The 23,543-nt window shown below is 31.4% G+C and overlaps 9 protein-coding genes and 3 pseudogenes across 12 annotated transcripts, besides 4 other annotated features; 6 read left to right on the forward strand and 6 right to left on the reverse strand.

Moving 5' to 3' along the window:
• Nucleotides 1-3,844: part of a mobile genetic element that runs on past the window's edge.
• Nucleotides 958-994: a mobile genetic element.
• Nucleotides 2,169-2,206: a mobile genetic element.
• An 86-nt stretch (nt 3,845-3,930) lies between the features above and the next one.
• Nucleotides 3,931-4,125, reverse strand: TVAGG3_0818220 (protein of unknown function, DUF4106 family; the record flags this gene model as incomplete). The annotated part of the gene is made up of 1 exon (XM_051247907.1): nt 3,931-4,125. One exon carries the CDS (start codon nt 4,123-4,125, stop codon nt 3,931-3,933), a length of 195 nt encoding a protein of 64 aa, XP_051083382.1.
• A 186-nt stretch (nt 4,126-4,311) lies between these two features.
• On the reverse strand, nt 4,312-5,181 carry TVAGG3_0818230 (protein of unknown function, DUF4106 family; the record flags this gene model as incomplete). The annotated part of the gene is made up of 1 exon (XM_051247908.1): nt 4,312-5,181. A coding segment is annotated over one exon (870 nt), but the record flags the coding sequence as incomplete, so codon positions are not given.
• A 131-nt stretch (nt 5,182-5,312) lies between these two features.
• On the reverse strand, nt 5,313-6,664 carry TVAGG3_0818240 (annotated as a pseudogene). The gene has a single exon. A coding segment is annotated over exon 1 (1,352 nt).
• Nucleotides 6,665-6,755: 91 nt separating this feature from the next.
• Nucleotides 6,756-7,239, reverse strand: TVAGG3_0818250 (protein of unknown function, DUF4106 family; the record flags this gene model as incomplete). The annotated part of the gene is made up of 1 exon (XM_051247909.1): nt 6,756-7,239. A coding segment is annotated over one exon (484 nt), but the record flags the coding sequence as incomplete, so codon positions are not given.
• Nucleotides 7,240-8,240: 1,001 nt separating this feature from the next.
• TVAGG3_0818260 (attachment subunit-related family) lies at nt 8,241-8,894 on the forward strand (the record flags this gene model as incomplete). The annotated part of the gene is made up of 1 exon (XM_001306684.2): nt 8,241-8,894. The coding sequence occupies one exon, from the start codon at nt 8,241-8,243 to the stop codon at nt 8,892-8,894; it is 654 nt and encodes a 217-aa protein (XP_001306685.2).
• Nucleotides 8,895-11,327: 2,433 nt separating this feature from the next.
• TVAGG3_0818270 (N-acetylmuramoyl-l-alanine amidase family) lies at nt 11,328-11,564 on the forward strand (the record flags this gene model as incomplete). The annotated part of the gene is made up of 1 exon (XM_001294267.2): nt 11,328-11,564. One exon carries the CDS (start codon nt 11,328-11,330, stop codon nt 11,562-11,564), a length of 237 nt encoding a protein of 78 aa, XP_001294268.1.
• A 24-nt stretch (nt 11,565-11,588) lies between these two features.
• On the reverse strand, nt 11,589-11,804 carry TVAGG3_0818280 (uncharacterized protein; the record flags this gene model as incomplete). Its single annotated transcript, XM_001294266.2, has 1 exon — nt 11,589-11,804. One exon carries the CDS (start codon nt 11,802-11,804, stop codon nt 11,589-11,591), a length of 216 nt encoding a protein of 71 aa, XP_001294267.2.
• Nucleotides 11,805-12,636: 832 nt separating this feature from the next.
• TVAGG3_0818290 lies at nt 12,637-13,513 on the forward strand (annotated as a pseudogene). The gene has a single exon. A coding segment is annotated over exon 1 (877 nt).
• Nucleotides 13,514-13,651: 138 nt separating this feature from the next.
• Nucleotides 13,652-23,543: part of a mobile genetic element that runs on past the window's edge.
• Nucleotides 17,304-18,561, forward strand: TVAGG3_0818310 (annotated as a pseudogene). The gene has a single exon. A coding segment is annotated over exon 1 (1,258 nt).
• On the forward strand, nt 20,298-21,246 carry TVAGG3_0818320 (uncharacterized protein; the record flags this gene model as incomplete). Its single annotated transcript, XM_051247910.1, has 1 exon — nt 20,298-21,246. A coding segment is annotated over one exon (949 nt), but the record flags the coding sequence as incomplete, so codon positions are not given.
• TVAGG3_0818330 (uncharacterized protein) lies at nt 21,822-21,989 on the forward strand (the record flags this gene model as incomplete). Its single annotated transcript, XM_051247911.1, has 1 exon — nt 21,822-21,989. The coding sequence occupies one exon, from the start codon at nt 21,822-21,824 to the stop codon at nt 21,987-21,989; it is 168 nt and encodes a 55-aa protein (XP_051083386.1).
• Nucleotides 22,478-22,750, reverse strand: TVAGG3_0818340 (uncharacterized protein; the record flags this gene model as incomplete). The annotated part of the gene is made up of 1 exon (XM_051247912.1): nt 22,478-22,750. The coding sequence occupies one exon, from the start codon at nt 22,748-22,750 to the stop codon at nt 22,478-22,480; it is 273 nt and encodes a 90-aa protein (XP_051083387.1).

The raw sequence follows: 23,543 nt of genomic DNA on the forward strand, positions 1-23,543 counted from the left end.
AGTCGTCATTGTGTTTAAGGTTAGTTTACAATATCGTCCTTGAGGACTTTGTAAGTTTGTTGTTATAGAATTATATGACTCAGGGTTTTTAGTCGTAATAGTATAAACCATTATGTCTTCTGCCATTTACTTAGCAAATAAATTTTAATGAAATGTTGTGGTCGTCAAATATTTTTATGACGTCTGGGAAACTAACTTTAAGTTCAACGTTTCACCTCCTTTCAACGTATATCTTGTCAATGACATTATATGAAACACCACAGCAACTAATGTCGGGTTCTATTTCTTTGATGTTTATATCGTCTGCCTCTGTCAAAAGTTTCAATAGTTCTTTCAAAACTTCATGAGGTGCAATGACATATGAGTTCACTTTTACAGGGTTGTGTTCGACCAAGTTTAACATTATACCTAAAGCTTGACAAATCTTCTCCTGAGTTTGAAGTTTGTCTTTCAGTTGTTGGTAGTCGTTTCGAATATCTGCAACAGAACTTAAGTCTCTGCTAACTTCAGGATATGTTGGTTCTTTTACAGGAACATTGTTATACCATCTTCGTCTTCGTATGGTTTCCCCACTTCAACATCTCTGTCTTTGACATTGACAACAACACTTTGACTGTTTGTTTGAGTTGGTGAATTTAACTTCACATCTGCCACCGCCATTAAACCTTTTGAAACACTCACGCTTCTATTTTTCGGAAATGACATTTTACTTAGAATAAAAGATGGACGTATTCGAGTATCTCTTCGAATTGAAGCAGAACAAAGTTTACACACACAAACAATACAAATACATTGACAGAATAGTTCTTTATACAAACAATGGTAAATGTTATAGAATAGCAATATTTGCTGAACCAAAATATTTCCATAAAGCAAAGAAAGTTGGTATAACTGAAATGGTGAAAGTTCTTGACGTTGACAAAAATATAACTTCAAAACTTACAGATATTTCTAATGTAATAAACAGAAATTCATCAAAAGTGACAGCTCTCAATTTTTTGACATTTGTAAATTCTAAATTGAATGAGAAAAATGAAATAATACTAAGCATAATACAATATTCTAGATTTAATTATAATTAGGAAAAAGTTAGTTTTTAGAGTACTTTTCATAGGCATATAGAATGAAATCTTCTGAAAAATAATATCACATAAACTCATATTATTTTCTAATATATAACTATTTATATAAAAATCAAATTCAATGATCTTAAAAGCGAAGGATAAACCTCAAAATTTACGAATATAATGAGTGGAAATATAATGCTTATCTATCATAAACCATATGAAATATCAATTTTTGCTTTACGCCTAATTTTTGACGACAATTAGCAAAAAATGTTAAATGTTAACACTCAGTCCATTTGAATATGAAAAATAAAATTGACTTTGATTAAATGTTTTATTTATCATGCAATTCTTCTTTGCGACCAAAGATTTGAATAAAAGTTCAAAAAATAAGATAGCTTAAAAAATAATATACGGTAGTGTTTACTAATAGATGAATAGTATATAAATTCTATTAAAATGGATTTGATCCAAAAAATATAAAACCAAAAATAATTGTTATAATTTAAATGAAGAAGTAATTTAAAACGATTTTATTTATGATCAAATTTTATATATTTTTTTGGATCAAATCCATTTTAATAGAATTTATATACTATTCATCTATTAGTAAACACTACCGTACATTATTTTTAAGCTATCTTATTTTTTGAACTTTTATTCAAATCTTTGGTCGCAAGAAGAATTGCATGATAAATAAAAACATTTAATCAAAGTCAATTTTATTTTTCATATTCAAATGGACTGAGTGTTAACATTTAACATTTTTTGCTAATTGTCGTCAAAAATTAGGCGTAAAGCAAAAATTGATATTTCATATGGTTTTATGATAGATAAGCATTATATTCCCACTCATTATATTCGTAAATTTTGAGGTTTATCCTTCGCTTTTAAGATCATTGAATTTGATTTTTATATAAAATAGTTATATATTAGAAAATAATATGAGTTTATGTGATATTATTTTTCAGAAGATTTTGTGTTCTTCTTCAAAATTTTATTTTTTTATTAAAAAGAATCTTTACAAAATATACATTTACTTTAATTAATATTTAAAAACGTGCTCTATCAAAAGTTCCAAAAATTCAATATTTTAGCTTTTCTGAGGTGTCACTTTTGATGAATTTCTGTTTACAACACTAAAGGTAAGTTTATCTTACAATATTATGTCAAAACTGGCGTACTGTCAATATTTGACGGAGAGAAGTCAGTTCAAGAACAACTTACTGACCTGCTGCCAAAATCTGCTCGATGGAAGCTGTCGTTATGCCAATCTGAGGAGCCCCAGCAGGTTTCATCGAACGAATCTTCAAAAGAGCATCTTCCGTGAAAAGTGCTATTGGTTTTGTAAACTTCTTTGCTCTCAGTTCATCTGGACCGTCTCTGTCACCAGTATATTGTATTTGTACAGTACCAACAGTTGAAATACCACCCATAAAGTCTTCTGAGTCAGCAAATGGAATGCCAAGCCAAAAGTTTGAACGGTCTCCATTTGTATATTGAGTTTTTTGACCTCCTGTATGAGTCCATACTTTCACATATGGCATAATAGAACTTTGCATTTCAGGGTTAATGGTTGTTGTGAAGTTGTTGTTAAAGTTCATAGCATCTAATGTCAAGTTGTATGACCTCATATCCTCAACTGTAGAATATTCTTCTCTTGGATAATATTTGCCATCTATGTTTATATGATATTTAATACCGGGGTTGTAGAAACAAGAATAGTCATTTATAGTTCGTCTGAACAGTACAAACATAGTATCTGCATGTTTCATTGCAGTTGTTAAAGCAATATCTGTTCTTGCACCTGGGTCAGCACTTTGGTTTCCAACTTCACCTGCAAAGTCTTTGACAGATATTTGGTGTATAGGGAACATAAGTGGAACTGCAATATATTTGGCAGCTAAAGCATTTGAAATATCTGGGTCCAACATATAGACTGCAAGTCTGCTTTCTATTCTCTTGCATTCAAATTTTTCGCATGTGAACTTAACTGGGTCCCAAGCAGTTCCAGCAGCATTGAAATAATAGTTTACTTCATTGTTGAAGTTTGAGAAACCAAAGTCTAAGTCAACTTTGTCTTTGCAAAATTCGGCGAATGACGTTTGATTTGTTCCCTTTACGTCTGTAATAGTGAATGGGTCTTGTGTTGGTGCAATGACTAAGTTATTTTTGCTTGGAGTAAGTTCGATAGAAATTTTTCCTGCCCAGTTTGGCAAGTATCTTAAAAACCTGAAGATGAGGAAAGATGACAAAGGAACTCTAAGTTTCAGTTTTACTTTGGTTACTGCTGCTGCAGTTTGTCCAGAAAGGTTAACATAAACTCCTGGAACGTTAGGGTCAAGTCTTCTTATTTTCTCAATATTTGCATACTGGTCTGTTTGTTCTCTAGCTTGTGGTTGTACTGAGTTTCTCAAAGCGAACCATTCATAGTTTGCCCATGTTACTGTTTGAACTAAGTCAGAGTTAGAATATATCTTATATCCCATGAAAACTTCTGGAGCATATTGGTATCCGACATAGAAAATTCCATTGCAACCTTTCTTGTCAGACAACTTGGCAGAAGGTTTTATTTCAATGTCTTGTTCCACGTATAAGAATGAGTTGTCAATAGAAATAATATGAAACCTGTCGCAAGCAATATCTACTGTTGTTGAAGAACCTTCTCCAAACTCACCTACGTTTCCATAAGAAACAGCAGTTGTATATTCGTAAGTTCCAGGAACTATTTCTGACCTTCTAATGGCATTGTCGCATTCGTTATACCATTCGGAAACATTTCCGTTCATGGCATCCAAAACTGTTGGCGTTATATTCTGAGCGGCGTACATTTCATATGGGTAAAAATATAGAATAGTTGGATTTATGTGTCATAATAGAACCCACGTGGACCAAGCTTTACTTTCTTCCTGACTGAGTTTTTAACTCTTCTTTTTCCTTCATTGCCACTACTTTCACTAGATGAAGTTACTTCTTCACTACTTTCACTTTGTTCTACTCTTCTCTTCTTCTTTGGTGTCGCTTTTGGTAACTTGCCCTCTGCTTCAAGTTGTTGCATCTTTGCCTCATGTTCACCTAGTATGTTGTAAATTTCCCATGTCCTTTTTGCCTTTGGGCTCTGGTCGCCCATCTCAGGTAACCTATATCCTAGAAAGATTTTGTCATAGTTTGTATTTGAGTCTTCGCGTATTGTTTGCATGACTCTTTCCTGAGTTTCCGGTTCAAGCTCTTCAAACAGAGCTTGTCCATATGGAATAAGCTCGTTTCCAAATATATGTTTTTGTAGCCATTCTGGTTTTCTTTCCATGTTACCAATAATATCTTTTGTGAATGGGAAAGCTTTTACCCAATGTTTCAGTCTTGCGTCATTTATTTCTGTAGTTGGTTTTATTTTGTCAAGGAACATGTTTTTCAATACTAACATTTCATTTGGTACTGTCCATTTGAGTTTTCTTAAATATTCATCCCTTCTCAGTTCATTGTCTGCAAAGTAAGTTTTTATGACATTTTGTAAACTTTCGTTTGCAAGGTCATGTACAATAGGTTCTCTTCCTTCTATCTCCCTAACTTTCTTTCTAAACTCTTCACCAAATATACCATCTCTATGGTTCTGTGTAGTTCTTTGAGATAAATGTTCTAGAACGTCAGGTGTTATATTTCCATCAGCCATGTTCATTTCATACTGGTCCAAAATATCTGCATGTTTCATATCTTTCAATGGCATTAAAGCCGCGCTGAAAATACCAGCTATATCTGGTTCACCATTCACTTCCATTGCGTCTACAACTTCTTGGAATTGTGGTTGTAAGTTTATGAACCACCTATCCGGATTAGCTTTATGACCCCATCTCATTGTAGTTCCATAGTCTGCAGAAACAAAAGTAGGTTTGTTTCCATATTGGTTAGGTTCTGAATGAACTTTAAACAATGTTTCATTTCTATATGTTTTGTTGAAATTTAACCTTTTATTTTCACCGAGTTCAGCCAAAGATTGAACGTTATATGGTCGTAAGTAAAAAGGATTGTTGTATTTGCGTACATTTTCTTTCAGTACTTCCATTCTATGCTGAATATTTTCATCTGATGTTGGAGTCTTTTGTATGTCGGCGAACATTTTTCGATATTCTTCTACTATGTCAGCCGAATTTTTCTTAGACTCTTGGAAAGATTCCATATTCTCCGCATACTCTTGTTGAGGGTCAAGATTTTTCGGCTGTTCCAAATCTTCATCTAGTTCTGTGAAGTTAGTTTCCAAAGGAGGGACTTGTTCGTTTCCTTCAGGCTCTTCTAGCTGTTGTTGCTGAACTATTTCTTCCATGTCTGGTTGTATCTGAACTTCTTCCTGTGGAGTTTCTTGTACCTCATCTGCTGGCATTTCATATATTCCGAGACCGTTTTTAAAAAGTTTCCCTATCTAAGTCATCCGGACTCATAAACCTTTCTTTTTTCGTTCCGTCTCTATTTTTTACGCGTTTCATGAAGAGAGTTGAATTATCATTTAGCTCTGACACCAAATATCTCGGAGTAAATTCATCCATGTCATTTGGATGATATGCTATTAAATCATATCCTTAGCGAGCTTGTATTTTCCAGGTTTGAAATTATATCCCATTTGGTGCTGAACCATAAAGCTAAATAGGTTCGGGTCAGTATTTCCTTCCTTGAACTTTCTAATAGCTTCTTTATATCTGTCACTAAAGTCAAGAGTATCTGGGTAACCATATCTTCCTTAAGCATTTTTAAGAATTCTTGGTTTCCTTGTTCTCTACTTCTTTTATGTCCTTGCTCTGTTTGTGGTTGTTGCTGTGCAGTGTTTTGAACTGTTGGTTGTGGTGCAGTGTTTTGAACTGTTGGTTGTGGTGCTGGATTTTGAACTGTTGGTTGTGGTGCAGTGTTTTGAACTGTTGGTTTTGGTGCATGCCTGTGTCTGTGTCCATGTGACGATGTAAATGTTTTAGGTAGTCCTGGTGCAGGTGCTTCTCTTGGAGGGTTTGGTGGTATATAAGTTCCACCAGCTGGCACATATGTTCCATCTGCAGCATAATGTCCTACCTGACTTTTCGTTTTAAGAAAGCATTTACTAGGTCTGTTTTGGTCTGTTGTAACTCTTTTTCTTGACTTTCCACAACAGTTGCTCTAACGGCGTCATAAGCACTTTGAACTGCCTGTCTCGTTGCTGCATCTGTTATTTTCGTCATATTTTGTGCTACTTCTCTTAACTCGTTGTCGAAACCTTCAGACTTCAGTTTCTTTCCAGATGAGAAGTCGTTCACTAGTTTCACCTTACTATGAAGAGCTTCGAAGGCGTTCTTAAAGTCAGCATTCATTAAAGCTTCATTTGAACTGTCTTCATCCGCTTGTATTTTTGTCCTTATTGACCCTATAAGTTGGGCTGCTTTAGCGTTGGCTTGGGCATCTAACCAGTCATTATTAGCTTTTATATATTCTGCACTTTTCATTGCCTTTTGCATGGCTGCGTCGTTATTTTTACTTTCTTGTGCTAAGTTTTCATACTGTACGGTTTGGTTTTGCAACTGTAAAAGTTTTTCTGCCTTTACATTTGCTTCAACTTCTTTTTTATACTCATCGCTATCCATATATGTCTTCAGGGCTTTTTGTTTTATTCTTCATCTTTCAGTACTTTATATTGAGTAGTATGGTTTTTCAAATTTATAACATCTTGTTCCATTTTTGCTACTTCTGCTGCTTTTTCTGACACTTTTTTCGCATATTCCTCTGTACTTAGTTCTTTCAGTTGTTCTTCTTTCTTCTTTTTCTCTACGTTTAACTCATTGAGTTTCTTTGTGTGTCTGTCATATTCTAGTTTCTTTTCGTTTTCACTTATTTGTTTCTGTATGTCTATGTTTGACTTTTTGACATCTGTTATTTGATTTTTGAGTGAACTCAAATTCATTTGACTTTGAGGGTTATAAGCTGTTCCGTCTGCAGCTCCACCATAGCCTGCCATTTTCGCTAAAAGTGCCGCTCTTAAACCTCCACTCTGTGCACCAATAACTCGGTTTAAAAGCATAGGGTTGCTTGACATTTGTTGCAACATAGTGGGGTCATTCATCATTTGTTGTTGCAACTGTTGTTGTGGTGTCAGTTTTACTATTGGATGTTTCAATGCTCCCTTCCTCTTACGTATATTCTTACGTAGCTTACGTGGCATTTTAAGTGAAGTTAAAAAGCGGTTTTTGACAGATGTTTATATGACACTATTTGTTCAGCACAAAAAACTACTCGGTCAAAGTGTTGTCAGTTTTGTAAAATAACCGTCCTATCTCATTCTATAAGGAGAAAAGGCTTCTCAAAGTATACTTCCTTGGAACGCCTGTAACTTTTCCTGTAGCGACGATAGACCATTACTTGTCCGGACAAAGTTATACTATTTTGAGTGCTCTACAAAAAAGTCAACAGCGACGACTCTCAAAAACCGTTGTGTAAAAAGTTTTACCGTTGGACAAAAAAGTATATATAGAAAACAAAAAACGTTTATAGTTCATTCAATACTTGAGATGGAACGGTTTGCCAACGGTAACTATTAAATAAAATAAAAAAATAGAGGGGGTCTCCGTTGGTAAAAACCGTTTATTTTAAACTTTTCTATGAGTAGTCCGAAAAAAACAGTTTATTTTTCATAATGGAAGGAAGAAAAAGTGTCGCAAACAATTCGTCGACTACCTCTGCAGTTAAAGTTCCTACAACTTATGTCTCACCATTCTCAAAACCCTTACGACCTCCTATAATACCAAAGCAACTTCCTCATACAATTCAAGACAATTTGTCCAACAATTTGAGTTCTTCTTCTCAAAACACAACAGATACAGTTGTCCAAACAGCACCAGAACAAGTTTCACATAGTTCTACAATTCAAGACAAATTGTCCAACAATTTGAGTTCTTCTTCTTCTCAAAACACAACAGAAACATCTGAAACAGATTTACAACCAGCACCAGAACAAGTTTCACATAGTTCTACAAGTATGTTAACAAGAGCACAATTTCAAGATTTAATTTCTCTTGAACAATATTCGAGTAACGAAACACAAACCGACGACTGTAACCTCTCGCTACCCGATTCCATTCAAAGAAAATACGCCATGAAAAGACTGAAATTGTTGTATAAACTTCTTAACAATTGGGGGTCGAAGACAACACAGATTATAGTGAAATGTTTAACAAAGTCATAGAATCTCTTAAACCAATTGAAAACGACATAAAAAATCCCGGTGTTCTTGTAGACCTTTTCGCCTCAAAATTACCAGTTACAACTAATCTAATAGCAACACAAGCTATAGAGCAATTTATTTTATGTTTTCCCAAGCAATATAGACAACACCTGAGGGAAACAAGAATAGGAAAATTTCAATTGGTGTATCCTACAACATACAACTATTACGAAGAAGCAAATGAATATGGAGAACTCTCGTTCCATTTCACACTTTCAGTTCCTGAGGGAGAAGAAAAAGCAATATATCATGTACAATCTCTTGCAGGATGTGAAGGAAAACCTCACATAATAACTACTGTTGCAATTGACAAACCTGCAAGAGTCGAAGACGATGTTTTGTTCGCGTCCATTGCTGGTTTTGGCATGGGAGAACCAATTCCAATTTCCCATTTCACAGAATACTCAGCACAACATTTTCAAAATGTAGAATTCGTGTTCTACGACCATCAAAAGTTCCTGCTAACAAAACCAAAGAAACAATTTGTCTCAATATTTGTTGCTGGTCATGTGGCTGACAAAGAGCCATCAGATACTGACTATGAAGAAGAGGAGGAGGAAGAAGAAAACGATAGCGATGTCGTTCTTATCGAATAAAAACTTTAATTTCTTACTATATAATTTTTTAGTTCTCCTCTAGGTTTTTTAGGGGCTAGAAGGGGCGCAGCCCCTGGAAGCCCCAATACCTTTTTTTTTAAATATCAAAAGAAGGAGAATTTTTTAAAACAATAATAAATATGAAAAGAAGAAAAAATTTTTAAAACAATGATAAATATGAAAAGAAAGAGAATTTCATAAAACAATGATAAATATGAAAATAAAGAGAATCCAATAAAACAATGATAAATATGAAAATAAAGAGAATTCTCTCAAACAATGAAAAATATGAAATGAAAGGGAATTATATTAAACAATGATAAATATGAAAAGAAAGAGAATAAGTTTCATGTTAACATCAGCACCATGCTCAACTAGGAATTGGACAATACAATTTCTGTTGAATTTGTATTGATAGCAATACTAAGAGGGCATTCATTAATATCGAAAAAATTTCATAAAATAATGATAAATATGAAAATATAGAGAAAGTCATAGAACAATGATAAATGTGAAAAGAAAGAGAATTTCATAAAACAATGATAAATATGAAAATAAAGATAATGTAAAAAAACAATGATAAATATGAAAATAAAGAGAATATTATAAAACAGTGATAAATATGAAAAGAAAGAGAATTTCATAAAACAATGATAAATATGATAATAATGTGAATCCAATAAAACAAAGACAAATATGAAAAGAAAGAGAATTTCATAAAACAATGATAAATATGAAAATAAAGAGAATTCTCTCAAACAATGAAAAATATGAAATGAAAGGGAATTATATTAAACAATGATAAATATGAAAAGAAAGATAATGTAATAAAACAATGATGAATATGAAAAGAAAGAGAATAGAATAAAACAATGATAAATATGAAGAGAAAGAGATTATAAATTTTGTTGATAACTTCTCCATTAGTAAGTAAATAAGATGCAACATGATAATTTCCAAAAAGCATACTTTCCTCTATTGAATTAAAAGTTTGTCCAAAATTTGTTTTAAGGTAGTCAGCAATTTCATAGTTTCGATAATCTAATGCTGTACTAATCATTCTATCAAATGATTTACCTTCATCAATCATTTGCATAAAAATGTTTATATTCCCACCTTGAACAGCATATTTTTCGGAGTAATAAGTGTATTTAGCTCCTAAATTTTTCAAGTAATTGAAACACAATTCTGATCTGTAGAAAATAGCACAATCAAGTAAGTAGTATATGATGCGGGTTTTGTGACTTTTTTTGTAAACGTAAGAATTCATACAATATCGAGCGATTTTGTATCATTTTTTTTAACATATGAAGTAAAAAATGTATGATTCTTACGGTTTTTATTCTTACGTTTTTGAATAAATCAAGATTTAAAAAATTTTCAAAATTGTAAGACATTTACACTAAACCCATACATAATGAAATAAAAAAAAATAAAAAAATAAAAAAATAAACTTTAAAAATTCATGTCTTACATTTTTGAATAATTTATTTTTTTAATTCGTAAGAAAATGAGTGGATCAAGATTCGTAACCGTCAATCAATTAATGGATGCTCTTTCACCAGTTCTTGAAAATGTTAAACAAGTAGATGTTTATTTCGATGATTATGTAGAAAGTTTATATTATAAAGGTAAGTTTAATATTAAACCTATTGCTTTTGCATTTGATAATAAATTAATTGAAAATGTAAAAATTTGGGAATTAATTCTGAATATTGAATTTATAACAAATATTAATGATAAATGGTTTAAACGAATTTCAACCACAAAAGTTCTTTGTAAATTAATGATCAAAACTGAGGCCAAAGAATTTCATGAATTTACATATCATCCAAATAAAGTTTCAGAACTAGAAAATGAAAAACTTCAGAAAAAATTAAACGATAGACTTTCAAATGATCGTATTGAAAAAATAAATAAACTAACAGAAGTTGCATTTAATAATGAAATATTTGATGAATATAACCTTGAACTCAGTGATGGGCTTTAAGGACCCGGGCTCAACGAGTCATGATTTATGAAATCAATTATTTGATTCATTCTTTCTTCAATAATTTCTATTCTTTTTGTTAAATCATCAATTTTCATTAATGAGGTGATTCTTGATTGAGGAATAGATTTCAAACTAACCACTCCTTTTATTTTTGAAATTTTGAATCCATCAACTTTAAACATTTTATTCAATTTACATGTTGTCAATTCTTCAAATAATTTTTTATTATTAGCATAATAGTCATTAAATTCATCAACAGATGAAAAAATTTTTATTTCAGTAATTGGTTTAACAACGTTTATTTTTTGTTGAACATTTTCACTTTCATTTATTTCTTCATCCTCTGTTTCATTTATTTTTAAAATCGGTTTCATTTATCATTAAATAAAAATTAGAATATAAGTGATGAAATATATTTTTTAATTAATATTAAATCAGAAATGGCGGCGGGATTCTTTAAAAAATTATGGGATGGAATTAAGAAAGCTGCAGGTTGGGTTTATAAAAAGGTTATTAAACCTGTTGCAAACTTTTTGGCACCAGTAGCGAAAACGGCAGGAACTATCATAGGTGGAGTATTAGGTACTAAAGCAGGTAATCCGGCGATGGGAGCACAAGCAGGTAACGCAATTGGTGGAATTGCTGAAGGAATACTTAATAAAATAGGAGGTAAATAGTGGAAAAATAAATAAATATTATTTTTATCTTAGTATTGGTTGTAGTCTTTGATAAACTTTTTCTCCTTTATTTAATATTTCTCTTATTGGGGCAGCTTTTGGTGTTATTGATTCAGCAACGTCACTAATTGCTTCTTTATTCTTAAATATCCAATTTGCTCCTTTCTTCATTGTTTCCCAAACTTTATGCGCTCCTCTTTTTACTTTATCCCACAGTTTCTTAAAGAATCCTGCAGCCATAGTTGATTATTTCATTAAAATTAAAAATTCATTTTCATCTTTCAATTTTGATTTTTTTATTTAATAATAAATGACGACTAACTATTTGGTGCCAAACACTAAACCAATTAATGGAAATGTGTTTCATTCATTCGAAAAGATAAATGAAATATTCGCAAAGAATGACGGAAGAAGATATTATAGAGAACTTGAAAGTTCATGCTATGACTCTGATGCTCCATATTTTGATGATAAACAAACTCATTTAAGAATTACAAATCCGGCTCATGATGTGAACCAATTAGGTGACACATATATTAAACGCAAAGTTAAAGCAACTCTAGTTTCAAATAAAGCTTTCACATGTGATGCCGCTTTTAAATGTATGCGTTTATTCGTTGGTTACAAATCATCAAATCAAAGCTTTAAACAATTAGAAGTAGAAACCGAAAGAGGTGATGCCGGTTATCTTCAGATGGATTGCGCCCGTGAATCTTTCGCATTTGCAACATATAAACCAAAATCAGAAAGGAAAGTTAAAAAGTTTGTTCATTCGTTATATAATAATGTTCAAAAATATGATAACTCAGTATGTGGTAAATATATTGACCCTTCAGAAGTTTTCAAGAAAGCAAATGAAGAAGTTGATATCACTTTTGATATGATTATTCCGGTAAATGATTTGTTAGCATTTCAGGCGTTCGATGATTATCCTAAATCATTTGGTGAAATCATTCTTAAATATTATGTTTTCAGGGATACTTTAGTATTTTGTCAGGTTGACCCGTTAAGAGTTGCTGATTTACAAAATTACGTTTATGAAAAGATAACTGATGAAAATTATGAAAAGATTATGAATCATGTTTATAAATATGATCGCAAATTCCAACAAATCGGACTTCCTACCAAATTAATTACAAGCTTAGCCGCTACATCTGCTGACGCAACAGTTGATGACGTTATTATTTCATGCACAAAGATGGAAGTTTTAGAGGATAAATGTATTACACCAGGATACGGTTTAATTGAAGAATCAGTTAAAGCAATACCACGTTTATTCAGTAAGGAAGATCCATTCATGATTCCAGCTCAACATATTGACGTTCGTTCACTAAATGGAGGTTGCATCACTCCTGAAGGTATTAGCTCAGATTTCTCATACGCTCTTCATAATGTTACAGATGTTGTGTTAGCATTTCCGAAGAATGCAATGCAAAGAACAGTTTTAGAAAATCCAATGCTTCGAGGTCTTCAGGTCACTATAGATTCCAGAAACTTCCCCGATCAAGCGATGACCACAGTGGGTGACATATTCTTTACACGTATGCTTCAAGCTTCTGATTTAGATGGAGTGAATGAATGCACAGAAGAATACGAGGACTCATTAACTAGACCACTGAATGATGATAATGGCACCATTAGCTAGAACATGGAAAGACCAAACTTCATTCTTATGCACTATTCCAGTTCAACGTGATGGAGCGGGTATATTCTTTGATGGATTAGAAACTTTCAACTCACAAGTTACAGTACAAGTGAAAGCTTATCCAATCATTCAGGGTGTAAATGACACTTACTGTTCAAAGGTGACAAATCCTCCTCAGGTTTGGTTTACTAGGACTACGTATTGGACATGGACACCGGATGAAGGTTTGAAATATCATCCAACAGGTACACCACCACAGTATAGAAGTTCATATGATGAAATATTGATGAATAGAAATGTATAAAATTATAAATTTATTTTTGATTAAATGGATTTAAATTCTGAAGAATTAGCGGGAGTATATAATACATACGTAGATGATATGATTAATGAAGCATTGAGTGATAATAGAAATGCTCTATCTAAGGAAAAATTAATGAAAATTCCATATTCTGAATGTTACTTAAATTCAATCACTGCAGCAATTGGTAAACAAAATAAAGGTAAAACATTAACGATATTAAAACAAATTATCATTATTGCTAACACTTCCCCCCATTCACATGTGTTAATTTATATCAACCGTTCAGGTTCACCTTCAGATGATACATTTGAATCTTTAAAGCATTTAATCAAAATTCCAATTATTTATTTATCACAAGAAGAAGCAGAAGATTATTTAAAAAACTTTTTAATGTATAAAGAATTATATAATACAATCAAGAAGCAAGGATTAGAGGATAAAATTATTGATAAACAACGGGATGAATTATTTGAAACACTTTCTATTTCAAATTTTGATAGAGAATTTTTGCATTCACTCATTTTTCTAGATGATGCGGTGAAATCAAAACTAATAACAAATGAGAAATCATATTTTAATCAGTTATTAACTCAATGTCGACACATTCAGTGTTCATTCTTCATGGCTGTTCAATACTTCAAAGCATTAAGCACAAACATTAAATCAAATCTATCAACACTTTTCATTTTCAGTGGTTTTAGTCGTCAACAGTTGAACGTTATGCTTTATCAAGTGAATTTACCAATGAGCATTAATGAACTTTACACACAATATCAACAATTAGGTGAACATGGAAAAATAATAGTTGATTTAAATAAAGGATGTGTTAAATTTGATTAACTTTTTATAATTAATTTTTATTTTTTATTTATAATTAAACATGACAGAAATAGCAAATCTTTTACAGGTTCCATTAAAACAAGGGACAAACAAAAAGGGGTGTGTATAATAGAACTATGAAAGTTCCAGACGGAATGAAAGAATTAGTTCATATTGTTGCTGGTCTTCAAAAAGATGTTAAACAAATGAGAAACGTTTTAACATTACCAGAAGCTCAAGCATATGCCAAACGTCATGGTCCAAATTGGGAAGCACATGAAGCAGACATTACAGGTCCAAATGGAAAACCTGATGGTATAAATGAAGTTTTCGTTACTGATGGTCGAGGTAATATTAAAGTCATAAATGGTTACAAATTAACTGTATCTGATTATCCTAAACGTAAAGCATATAATGAATGTTATCCTATGCAATTTGATGAAAATGGAAAAGCTGTTAAACAATACATTGGAGAAGGTGAACATGGTCCAATTAATTCATACCGTCATAATCCATATTCTTATTTCAATGAAGAATTAAACGCTATTGAAGAAGGACCGGATGGATTACCACAATATGTTAATCAGTTTGATGGTCAATATGCAAATTTGAGACCTGAAATTCCAGCTAAGAAATTCTTTAAAGTTGCTTTATTCGATCCAGTGTTCAATGAACAGAAAGAAGCAATGAAAGCAGAATTTAAACCAATTCAAGTGGCAAGAATTTCTTCATCTTCACTTGCAGAAGCGTTCAAGGAATTGATAAAGAAACCACTTTATTCTCAACAAGGTTATAACTTTGATTTAATTAAAGAAAGTGATAGACGTAAATTAGAAAAATCAGATGGTTTTAAGAATGCATGTAATGAAATGATTAAAGATATTGTAAATGATAAAATAAGACTGGAAGAAACTCAAAGCAATATCAATAACATAATTGGTGCAGTTACAAAGAAAGTATAAGCAAACAATGATGAACCTTGGGATATTACCGTAACAACTAAATAAAACTTTAAATATATTTTTCTTTTTTATTCAATTATAAATGAGAAGACGTTTCACAAGTCAAAAGAACACTAACGCAAAAGCAGAGATTACGGTTGGTTATAACGTAAATGATGATAAATCACGAATTATTCAAAATGTTAAAGTTAATGTTAGCCCTGAATTAACAAGGTCAGCAACTCAACCAAATTTATTAACTCGTGACTTACCGAAGAATGAGGAGAATGAAGAAAACCATGAGAATGGAGACCCAATCATTTTATCTGAACCCGGTAAAGAACCGTTGAAATCCCCACTTATCCAACATACCCCCCACCTCTTTCATCAAACATCGAGAACCCAGGAATATACGATTCCAGTCGCAATGCGCCATATAAAATAGACATTAATTCTGAATTAATGAAAATTTACCGTGATATAATAACTGATAATTATGATTCAATAATAAATTTAATTGATCAATCCGGTTTAATTATTTTACCTTATGAATCATTAATTCACATTATCGCCATTCTTTGTGATGTTCAAGATTCAGACGTTAAGATTCAATTTTTCATAGATGATGAGGTTTCATGCTGCGGAACAGTTGCAAAAATAAATCCTATAAAGGATATTAGCACAATTAAGATATCAAAGAACGGAACAACAACTGAACTTCATTTAACATATAATGATATTTATAATAAAATAGTTGATGAATATAAAATATCACTTGAAAAATTCTTTGTTAAGGCCATTTAATATTCAAGCATTAACATTATTGAATAATAATCCTTTGAATCATAATCAATAATAATTGACCTTTCACCAGTTTCTATCGTTTGTTTTATTTCTTTTTGTTCCCCACTATCTGGATCGGTCATTGTAATTGTTTTTGTTATAGTATCAGCTTTATCTTTAACTTCAATCTTTTTTCCATCAGGATATTTAAACCAAAATTCCAAAAATTCGATATTGTCAATCTGTTCATATTTTAATCTATCAATTACATTTTTAATACCATCTGAAAATCTTATGAAATGGTCATTATATGGGTTTGATTGAACTAAATTTGAATGAAGTGAAATATAACCCGATGATGAATATGACATTGACTCATATTTTCTGAAAACACTGAAATTTATAACATGAATGAATTTCTTATTCGTTGAATTTATGAATTCTTGAGGTAATCTTATTCTAGTTTTATTTATCACTGGAAAATAACGCTTTACCATATTTTTAATCGTAATAAAAATGTCAATTATCAATATTATTTCGAATAATAGTTGTGAATTAAATTTAACAGTTAGAATTTATAATGTTACTCTCGTTTCTGTGAGTGGTAAATTTAATCCCATTCTTTTAGACCCTTCAGATTATATATCATTTATTAAAGATGACCTTGAAAAAACGTATGATATGTATATAAATAATGTGATAACGAAATGGGATATTAACACAATTTTAAGTTATTTAAATGAATCATTTATCGTTTGGTATGAAGAAAATTTTAAATCAAAACCTGATAAACTTTTTGAACTTGATGAAATAAATAACCTTATTAAATTCCCGCTGAAAATTAAATTTTGTACTCCTCATCTTCGTTCATTGTTGGGGATATTAAATTTGAAAAAGATGTTGGGGATGTTTTGTATTCTGACACTGGTTCCAATTTCATTTTAATCAAATGTGATAAAGTTAATACCCCAATGAGATTTTCACATCAAACATTAGACCCTAACTCTTACCCATCAATACAAAACATTTTATCCATCAACTTAAACATATTTTCTTTATCATATCCGTTTCAATTATCCGGGAATTCATTTATTCTTCATTCAAAAGATTTATCAAATATTAAATTTAGAATAACTGACCTATTTGATTGTGATTTAGAATTTATGAATGAAATATTATGGCAATTTCAAATAGAAAAAATAGCTGATGAGATAACAGATTAAATATTTATTTTTAAATCATAATAAATGATTAAACAACAGCAACCACAGCAACTTAAGGCAAGACCATTACTTACGCCACATATGCATATAATTCAAAGACGGCAGAACAAACAAAGGTTGAAATATGGAGATTTGGAGATAGTATTGAAAAATGACCATTTTGAATTCGTTTGCAAGGGTGGTGCAGTGATATCAAATATAAAAGAAATTTTATTTATGAATTCAAAAATTAAAGGTATAACGGATGATATAACATCAATTCCACCAGAAGAACAAAGATATTACGCATTAAATGCATTTCCTAAAGTTTTGAAGATTGGAAGATTTAATTTAAATGAGGAATTCATAAAGGTTTCCTAAATGACATAATGAAGAAGCAGATAAGGAATATGTGGATAGTGAGTTAGAGAAGAAGGCAGATAAGGGACTTGTGGCTAGTGCATTAATGAAGAAAGCAGATAAGGAATATGTTAATGAAAAAGATAATGAAATTATAGAAAGGGTTGAATGGTACCATGAACGGACATCGAAGATTCTTAAAACTAAAGCTGATACAGGATGGGTTTCAGAATGTTTAGACCTTAAAGCGGATAAAACTTATGTCAACAGTGAGTTAATGAAGAAAGCAGATAAGGAATATGTGGTTAGTGAGTTAGAGAAGAAGGCAGATAAGACTCATACACATACAAGTTTTACAACTTTTACAGCAGATGATATTACACTAAACACAACCTTGCCAAGTAAAGGTCCAACAATACCACCGGCAACAAGTCTTGTAGATACTTTGATATCTAATGACAATAGTATTATGCATCTAAGACAGGAACTCAATGTGCTTAAACAAATTTTGCCGAATCTTATTTACCCGGTTGGCTCATTATATGTTTCAATGAACTCTACCAGACCAGAAGTAGTACTTGGTGTTGGTGCATGGGAACAAATAGTCGACAGGTTTTTGTATTGTGCAAACTCTTCAAAGGAAACAGGGGGAAGTAAAACGATTACAGGTGAAAATTTACCTGCACACAGTCACTACATAGATTTAAGCACATCTCAAGCGGGTTGGCATAAGCATAGATATTGGGATTGGTCAGGAATGACAAAAGGTAAAGGATATGATGTTAAAGACGACGTTAAGTTTGCCATAAATTGTTACTGGAGTGACACTCAGGGAGAAGGAAACCATACACATCGCGTTTCAGGATATACGCAAACAACGGGACAAAGTAAAGACTACATGCCACCATTTATGACTGTATTCGCGTGGTATAGAGTTCAATGAACGCTCAATGTTTGTGAAACAAACTTTAGAACGGACTGAAAGTCCTGAGCTCCAAAAGAGCAAACGGCATAATTTAAATTTTTATTTTAGTATAAATGAAGATTCTACCATATGGTGTTATTGGAAGAGATAAAGATGGAAACCCAATATTTGATCCAAAGTTAAAATTAAAGTTACTGACAAGACAACAACTTGAAAAGTTGCTGAAACCAAAACAGAATGAAAAATGAGAAAATGAGAAAATGAGAAAATGAGAAAATGAGAAAGAAAAAAATTTAAATTATGCAATTTTATTTTTATCATAAATGACCAAATTAATTAAGCCAACTATTTCTAAATTAATGATACCAATGAAATCATTTCATGGAGTACTTATCCCAGGTTCTTCACAATTAGCCGGGGCAAGTGTTGTGACTCAAAGTGGAACATTAGCGAATCCATTCAAATTATTAACTAAAGATGAACTTAATAAAATGATGATAAAATAACTGATAACAAAATTTTATTTCACTGCTACCATAAAAACAGGTGAAAAAACAGGTGAGATCTCACCTCTTCACCTCAATTATATTTTCGGTTAAAGCTTCCACGAGAGAAAAGATTCCTCATTCGCTAAGGATTCCAAAAATGAAAAAATCATTGATTTCGGCTGAGAAAAAATAGCAAAACCCTTCTTCCACGGGAACAAAGAAATAAAGAAGAAATAAAGTAAATTTTTTATTTATTCCCGTGGAAGATAGAGCACTTTTATGACACTTTTTATTCACGACAAACAAGACAAACAAAGAAAATAAGAAAATACGGCGCTGTCGCTGTTCGAACCACAGACCCTGACCCCTCCATAACACTACCTTAGACCACTGTGCTACGTAGCCTGTCGACATAAGATTTTATAAATTACATATTTGACGTAAATTTATTTCCCAGTTATTCAATAATTAATTATTATTGAAGAACTGAAGGTGTCACTATGTCACTCAGTGTCACTCGGTTATTTAACTTCTCTGAAAAAATGAGACAACATGACATTTTGACAACAGGTATGGAAATTTGATGCAGCCCAAAAATAAAGTTAGTTTTAAAATTATTTTTATTTTTTTATTCCTATATAAATGACAACAACAAACAACAACAGCAACTTTATCGTTTCTGATGAAAAAGTTATTGATTCATTAGCTGAGGAATTAGTTGTGACAGAAACTAAAACCCTCAACGAAAGAATTGGTGAAAACAAGATTGATTTACATAACTACCTCAAACACGATGGAGGAAGAGGAAGGAAAACTGGTATGGCTTTATTAGTAAATAAAATATCAAATTTAACGATTATAGATGTTGATATCAATAAATCATACAATGATGAACTTAAAGAAACAGTTAGAAAAGACATTTTATCAAAACTTTTGGATAAAGATGTTATCGTTAAAACCGCTTCAGGAGGTCTTCACATTTATTGTAACACTAATTTCTTCTATTCAGTTTCGAACAGAATGATTAAATGCTATTCCTGCAATGATTACGATATTGATATAATGACTTCTATGGATGATTCAAAGCGTTCTTTAGTAGTTATGGCTGATTCAAGAGTTCGCAAGAATGCAACAGAACCAATCAATACATACTCATTCATTCGTGGAAGTTACGACTCGACCATAACCAGAACAGTGAATGATATATTAAATGATTTGAATATTAAGGTAAGAGTTGAACAGAAGAACGAAGAAATAAAGACTATCATGAATGAAAACAAAGATGTAAACATTGACGATAAACTTGCCCAGAGCATAGTTGATGGCATCTGTGATTTTGAAGTACATAATGACGGTGGAAATATGAATTTAGAAAAAGAAGTTACATTATTCACACTGTTTCAAGCAATTAATTCATTACCTAATCATTTAATTAATGAAGCATACGATAATGTTTATAACTTCTGTAATTTAACTGAAAAAGCAAAAAGTAATTTTGAAAAAGCACGTAATAGATATGCACATTTAATGACTTCTCCATTTGTTTTGGTGAAGATTCTAAAACTATATCAAAAGGAATATTATGATGAATATGTTTTACCTTTATTACGTAAGCCAAAAATAACATTTGATATCAAACTTGATGACTCGTTTTTGATAACAGATATTAGACGCAAGGCTGAAAATCATCAGTATAAAAACAGTTCTGAAGTAATTGAGGATTTATCACGTGTAATCCGTTTTGTAGATTGTGGAAATAAATATTTCATTCAAAAAGATTACAACATACACGACAAAATGAATCAAATATCATTCGTTCTTCAATCAAACATGAAAGAGTCACTCAAAATGATTAAATTATTTAAAGAAGAAGGTAAAACCATAACAGCATGGGATGTACTACTAAATCAATTGTCTTCATTAACCGTTAAGGGTGTTTGCTTTAAATCTGATTCTCCAGATGTTTTCTCAACGTTTCAGGGTTATAAATACAACGTTCTTGAAAAGCCTGATTACTCAAAAATTGAGATGTTTATGGATTTCATTAAAGAAGCCATTTGTGATAATAACGATGAAGTGTATAAATACCTTCTCGGCTGGATTGCATCAATGATTCAACATCCTGGAATCAAGAATGAAACAGCAATTATTTTGAAAGGACTTCAGGGAACAGGTAAAAACAGATTCACAGACATTATTTCTGAACTTCTCGCTGGTTATTCATGTAAAAACATTACCGAAATAGGTGAGCTAACGGGTAATTTCAATCTAGTAGTAGTTGAGAATAAAATGTTTCTTGTACTTAATGAACTCAAGAATGTAGGTGAAGATAGACTCGCAAACTTCAACGCTTTGAAATCAATTATAACGGATAATGAGATTAGAATTAATGAAAAGAATCAACCTAGAAGAACAGCACAGAACGTTGCAAACTTCATTTTCGTAACTAATAACGTTTACCCTGTCAAAATTGAAGTTGGAGACAGAAGATACGTAGTTTTAAGAGTTAATGGTAAATTTAAGGGTCAATTTGATTACTTCAAGAATTTAATGGATTCATGTACAAAGGAATTTTATGATAATTTACTAACATATTTTATGCAATATGACCTTTCATCATTTAATGTACGAATCATACCGATGACTGAAGCCAAACAAGATTTAATCGAGTTATCATCAAATCCTTTAGATGTATGGATAAATACACATTATGATGAATTGTGTGCAGGTATGACGTGTAAAAATGCTCTATTCTGCAAACCATCAGACATGAAAGACAAGAATTTTCAAATGAGTATTAAGGATAAATGTGATAAGAAACAGAGAAGAATAGATGGTAAACAGACATGGTATTATGTTTTGAAAGAAGAAATGAAAGGATTATATAAACAGGTTGAACCAAACGATAATGAGGATTCATTTCCTGATGATGAAATACCTGTCAATGAAGCTTTATAAAGTATGATTTGAATTTATTTTTGCATTAATCCCCCATGTTGTCAAAATGTCATGTTGTCTCATTTTTTCAGAGAAGTTAAATAACCGAGTGACACTGAGTGACATAGTGACACCTTCAGTTCTTCAAAAATAAATAATAAGTGCCTTCCTCCTTTCATACCTGTTGTCAAAATGTCATGTTGTCTCATTTTTTCAGAGAAGTTAAATAACCGAGTGACACTGAGTGACATAGTGACACCTTCAGTTCTTCAAAAATAAATAATTATTGAATAACCTGAAATCATTAACGATAAAATAAGTGATAACAAATTTTTATTTTTATCATAAATGAATACCCCACAAGCTCAAAATTTACCACGAATCATAACAAGGGAGGAAATGATAAAAATGATGCAAGAACATGTTAAAAATAACAAACCACTAAAACTGAGAAAATGTGGTTATGCAGTAATGATGGAAAGAGAGATGTTGTCGAAGAGGAATAAAAATTAAATTTGGATTGAGTTTAAAAATTCATCTTTATTAAATTCATCTCTTCCAATCAATTTATTTATTCTATTAAATTCTTTTATTTTTGCTTCACTCAGTTTAAGGATTGAACGGTAAGTTTCTAATTTTTCGATTATTTCTTTCCTCTCTTTATCGTTTTCAACCCCACCGCATTGTGGCTTCTTTTTGTAATAGCATATTTTTGATTTAATTCTGTTTAGTTTCTTTTTATATTCATCGTCTGGACTCTTGGATGCTTCGTTGTCACTCATTTCTTACGAAATAAAAAAATTAAATATTATTTAAATATAATGGAGTAATAAAATAAATCGGAATTTCTATTAATTTATTGTTAACCTCAACTAATGCATTGCCGTTAATATATCTAACAAATTCAGCTATTGTGTCAAATCTTCGTCTTCTTTTTGTCATTGATTTATCAGTTTTTCCATAATCGAGATGAATCAAAACTTTATCCCTTGTTTAAAATTCATGAGCCCCGAATTAATTTGTTCACGTTTAACATCATTCAACCTTTCCATTTGCTTTCTAATATATTCCCATTCTTTTGAAATATCATTTTTCATTTCCACTGGTTTCATGTTTATTGTTCTATGCCATGTATTATTGTAATAATATACTAACTGTTGTATGATGGAGTCATGATTTCCATCCCAGTATATCTGACCGTTAACCCCTAACGCATCTCTAAGAGTTCTCATTACCGCATCAACTATTTTATTATGAAACGTATATGGAGAGGATGAAAAGTAAAAATTAATTTGTGGGAAATAATGAGTCATAGCTGCCTGAAATCCTTTATCACCATCACCCCTGATATTATCTACTCTTCATGATCAATAAGTATTGAATAGCTCTTCTTGTTTCCTGTTCTGTTTTCCCTTTCACCGGAATGCAATATAAATATTGGTGTTAATGTTAATGCAAATAAATAAGTAACTTTCCTTTTGAATATTCTAAATGATCATTTCATATGAATATGGATATGGTGCAAATGAAGGGCGACTAAATTTTCCTTTAACGGTTGAATTTTTGGGTCAATTG

The sequence above is a fragment of the Trichomonas vaginalis genome, chromosome VI, assembly GCF_026262505.1.
Source record: "Trichomonas vaginalis G3 chromosome VI, whole genome shotgun sequence".
NCBI classification, from domain to species: Eukaryota; Parabasalia; order Trichomonadida; family Trichomonadidae; genus Trichomonas; species Trichomonas vaginalis.